Source organism: Oncorhynchus mykiss, chromosome 2 (genome assembly GCF_013265735.2).
Source record: "Oncorhynchus mykiss isolate Arlee chromosome 2, USDA_OmykA_1.1, whole genome shotgun sequence".
Classification (NCBI taxonomy): domain Eukaryota; kingdom Metazoa; phylum Chordata; class Actinopteri; order Salmoniformes; family Salmonidae; genus Oncorhynchus; species Oncorhynchus mykiss.
Window position 1 is genome coordinate 93,975,295 of NC_048566.1, and position 5,000 is coordinate 93,980,294.

General features: G+C 48.0%; 1 protein-coding gene across 16 annotated transcripts in view; it reads right to left on the bottom strand.

Moving 5' to 3' along the window:
* LOC110499999 (neuronal cell adhesion molecule) overlaps positions 1-5,000 on the bottom strand; it is a 151,499-nt gene that overhangs the window by 40,880 nt on the left and 105,619 nt on the right. For all 16 annotated transcript variants that reach the window (XM_036959360.1, XM_036959355.1, XM_036959392.1 and 13 more), the window contains exon 3: positions 1,713-1,899. In XM_036959360.1, coding sequence (XP_036815255.1) covers positions 1,713-1,803 — 91 coding nt within the window. In that variant the 5' untranslated portion in view covers positions 1,804-1,899. The remainder of the gene's footprint in view (positions 1-1,712; positions 1,900-5,000) is intronic.

Here is a 5,000-nt window from a genome sequence, read left to right on the forward strand (position 1 = left end):
AGAACTTAAAATGACAGATAAATCCTTCCGTTCTTACTCACTTATAACACTGAATTTACAACCTCTTACAGACTCCTCTTACAGACTCCTCTTACAGACTCCATACAAAAGTAACTTTGACTTTGAGAAGGGGGAGGGAGAAGGATAGAGGCAGAGAGAGAAAGAGAGAGAGAGACAGAAAAAGAGAAAGAGAGAAAGATAGAGAGAAAGGAAGAGGGAGAGAGAGAGACAGAGAGAGAGAGATAAAGAGAGAAAGAGAGAAAGAGAGAAAGATAGAAAGAGAGTGAGAGAGGGAGAGAGAAAGAGAGACAGAAAAAGAGAGAGAGAGAGAAAGAGAGAAAGATAGAGAGAAAGGAAGAGGGAGAGAGAGAGAGAGAGAGAGACAGAAAAAGAGAGAGAGAGAGAAAGAGGGAAATATAGAGAGAAAGGAAGAGGGAGAGAGAGAGACAGATAAAGAGAGAAAGATAGAAAGATAGAGAGAAAGGAAGAGGGAGAGAGAGAAGCAGAGGCAGAGGGATATACAGGGAGGGAGAGGGAGAGGGAGAGGGAGAGGGAGAAGCAGAGGCAGAGGGATATACAGGGAGGGAGAGGGAGAGGGAGAGGGAGAAGCATAGGCAGAGGGATATACAGGGAGGGAGAGGGAGAGGGAGAGGGAGAGGGAGAAGCAGAGGCAGAGGGATATACAGGGAGGGAGAGGGAGAGGGAGAGGGAGAGGGAGAGGGAGAAGCAGAGGCAGAGGGATATACAGGGAGGGAGAGGGAGAGGGAGAGGGAGAAGCAGAGGCAGAGGGATATACAGGGAGGGAGAGGGAGAGGGAGAGGGAGAAGCAGAGGCAGAGGGATATACAGGGAGGGAGAGGGAGAGGGAGAGGGAGAGGGAGAGGGAGAGGGAGAGGGAGAAGCAGAGGCAGAGGGATATACAGGGAGGGAGAGGGAGAGGGAGAGGGAGAGGGAGAGGGAGAGGGAGAGGGAGAGGGAGATAGAAGCAGAGGCAGAGGGATATACAGGGAGGGAGAGGGAGAGGGAGAAGCAGAGGCAGAGGGATATACAGGGAGGGAGAGGGAGAGTGAGAGGGAGAAGCAGAGGCAGAGGGATATACAGGGAGGGAGAGGGAGAGAGAGAGGGAGAGGGAGAAGGAGAGGGAGAAGGAGAGGGAGAAGCAGAGGCAGAGGGATATACAGGGAGGAAGAGGGAGAGGGAGAGGGAGAGGGAGAGGGAGAGGGAGAGGGAGAAGGAGAGGGAGAAGCAGAGGCAGAGGGATATACAGGGAGGGAGAGGGAGAGGGAGAGGGAAAGGGAGAAGCAGAGGCAGAGGGATATACAGGGAGGGAGAGGGAGAGGGAGAGGGAGAAGGAGAGGGAGAAGGAGAGGGAGAAGGAGAGGGAGAAGCAGAGGCAGAGGGATATACAGGGAGGGAGAGGGAGAGGGAGAGGGAGAGGGAGAGGGAGAAGCAGAGGCAGAGGGATATACAGGGAGGGAGAGGGAGAGGGAGAGGGAGAGGGAGAAGCAGAGGCAGAGGGATATACAGGGAGGGAGAGGGAGAGGGAGAGGGAGGATAAACATACTTCGACTTTGCTTGAAAGTAATGTGTTTAGTTCTTTCAGTCTTGTGGGAGCGACAAACTAAAATAGGTGTGCCTCTTTAGAGGTTATTACAACCTCTTCCAGACTCCACAGCAATATAATGAATGTGATGTGTTCATAGTTCTTCTTACGGTCTAGTGGGACCTCCAGAGCATTGCCTAGGTGACCCAAGATCAGCATCAGGAAGACTGCTGCACCCGCCCTCGTCCTCGTCCTCTCCATGATTGGTTATCTGACACGAAGGTCCTCCCCCCCAGACGCGGATAAGACCCGCCTCTCTCCTCAATCAGAATGCCTCGAACTCGTGCACATTTACAACTAAAGAGAGAGAGAGAGAGAGAGAGAGAGAGAGAGAGAGAGAGAGAGAGAGAGAGAGAGAGAGAGAGATGGAGAAAGAGAGAGCGGGAGAAAGAGAGAGAGTGAGAGAAAAATGGAGAAGAGGAAAAATAGGAGGGGGAGCGAACATATAGGAACATACATTATTCAGACGAAAAGGCAAAGCACATCCTCTCCAGTATCTATGGTCATAAATCAAGAGACCGAGAAGAGACGTTTCAGATGTACAGTTAGCTCAATAGCAGATGACTGAGACTGTTTCAGATGGACAGTTAGCTCAATAGCAGATGACTGAGACTGTTTCAGATGGACAGTTAGATCAATAGCAGGTGACTGAGACTGTTTCAGATGGACAGTTAGATCAACTGCAGGTGACTGAGACTGTTTCAGATGGACAGTTAGATCAACTGCAGGTGACTGAGACTGTTTCAGATGGACAGTTAGATCAATAGCAGGTGACTGAGACTGTTTCAGATAGACAGTTAGATCAATAGCAGGTGACTGAGACTGTTTCAGATGGACAGTTAGATCAATAGCAGGTGACTGAGACTGTTTCAGATGTACAGTTAGATCAATAGCAGGTGACTGAGACTGTTTCAGATAGACAGTTAGATCAATAGCAGGTGACTGAGACTGTTTCAGATGGACAGTTAGATCAACTGCAGGTGACTGAGACTGTTTCAGATGTACAGTTAGCTCAATAGCAGATGACTGTGACTGTTTCAGATGGACAGTTAGATCAATAGCAGGTGACTGAGACTGTTTCAGATGGACAGTTAGATCAATAGCAGGTGACTGAGACTGTTTCAGATGGACAGTTAGATCAATAGCAGGTGACTGAGACTGTTTCAGATGGACAGTTAGATCAATAGCAGGTGACTGAGACTGTTTCAGATGGACAGTTAGATCAATAGCAGGTGACTGAGACTGTTTCAGATAGACAGTTAGATCAATAGCAGGTGACTGAGACTGTTTCAGATGGACAGTTAGATCAATAGCAGGTGACTGAGACTGTTTCAGATGGACAGTTAGATCAATAGCAGGTGACTGAGACTGTTTCAGATAGACAGTTAGATCAATAGCAGGTGACTGAGACTGTTTCAGATAGACAGTTAGATCAATAGCAGGTGACTGAGACTGTTTCAGATAGACAGTTAGATCAACTGCAGGTGACTGAGACTGTTTCAGATAGACAGTTAGATCAATAGCAGGTGACTGAGACTGTTTCAGATAGACAGTTAGATCAACTGCAGGTGACTGAGACTGTTTCAGATGGACAGTTAGATCAACTGCAGGTGACTGAGACTGTTTCAGATGGACAGTTAGATCAATAGCAGGTGACTGAGACTGTTTCAGATAGACAGTTAGATCAATAGCAGGTGACTGAGACTGTTTCAGATAGACAGTTAGATCAATAGCAGGTGACTGAGACTGTTTCAGATAGACAGTTAGATCAACTGCAGGTGACTGAGACTGTTTCAGATGGACAGTTAGATCAATAGCAGGTGACTGAGACTGTTTCAGATAGACAGTTAGATCAATAGCAGGTGACTGAGACTGTTTCAGATAGACAGTTAGATCAACTGCAGGTGACTGAGACTGTTTCAGATGGACAGTTAGATCAACTGCAGGTGACTGAGACTGTTTCAGATGGACAGTTAGATCAATAGCAGGTGACTGAGACTGTTTCAGATGGACAGTTAGATCAATAGCAGGTGACTGAGACTGTTTCAGATGGACAGTTAGATCAATAGCAGGTGACTGAGACTGTTTCAGATGGACAGTTAGATCAATAGCAGGTGACTGAGACTGTTTCAGATGGACAGTTAGATCAATAGCAGGTGACTGAGACTGTTTCAGATGGACAGTTAGATCAATAGCAGGTGACTGAGACTGTTTCAGATAGACAGTTAGATCAATAGCAGGTGACTGAGACTGTTTCAGATGGACAGTTAGATCAATAGCAGGTGACTGAGACTGTTTCAGATGGACAGTTAGATCAATAGCAGGTGACTGAGACTGTGCCACGTTTCAGATGGACAGTTAGATCAACTGCAGGTGAAGTCATTATTCACTCTAGAGAGACAGATACAGGTGGCTGTCGCTGTGTGACTGTGGATCCAAGGTGGTTGCTATGCAGGTGGAGCTGGGAGATGTGAACAACTGTTTTGATCTAGTGCGCTCTGATGTGTGTGTGTGTGTGTATGTATGTGTGTGTGTGTGTGTGTGTGTGTGTGTGTATGTATGTGTGTGTGTGTGTGCGTGTGTGTGTGTGTGTGTGTGTGTGTGTGTGTGTGTGTGTGTGTGTGTGTGTGTGTGTGTATGTGTGTGAACTAGTGTGCTCCAATGGGGAGCGACGTGGCCCACACGGCTTCATTTAGCTGATTCACTGCCATGACGTTAGTACCATTAAGCTACTGCCATATCGATCACATCAACCATCAACCTCAGATGACATGCTGTCAGTGGATACCTCCCCTCCCCTTGCTCCTCCTCTCCCCTCTCTCCTCCTCTCCCCTCTCTCCTCTCCTCCCCTCTCTCCTCCACTCCCCTCTCTCCTCCCCTCCCCTTTCTCCTCCCCTCCACTCTCTCCTCTCCTCCCCTCTCTCCTCTCCTCTCCTCCCCTCCCCTTGCTCCTCCTCTCCCCTCTCTCCTCTCCTCCCCACTCTCCTTTCCTTTCCTCCCCTCTCTCCTCCCCTCCCCCCTCTCCCATCCTCTCATCTGTCTTTCTGTCTGGCTGACTGACTGAAATTAGGTCACAGGCAGAACCCTGATAGCCAAGGAAGTAGAGAAGGTAGTTGACAGACATCAGCACGCATCAGTAATGAGAGGAGCAGAGATCGTGTTATGGTTATGGGATATGGTTTGTTGTAGAATCTCTAGGATAGTTAGATTGCTGTGATGCACCACTGTGTGGATGAGGGCTGTGTTTTTATGTTCAAGTGCATTGAAGGGGATAGTAGTGCACCTAATGATGGAAATCTCAGTGTTAATTGATAGACTGAGTGTTAATTGATTTACTGAGTGTTAATTGCATCAGGTTCATCATTATGCAATGTAACCAGAGGGTTATTCACCCAATA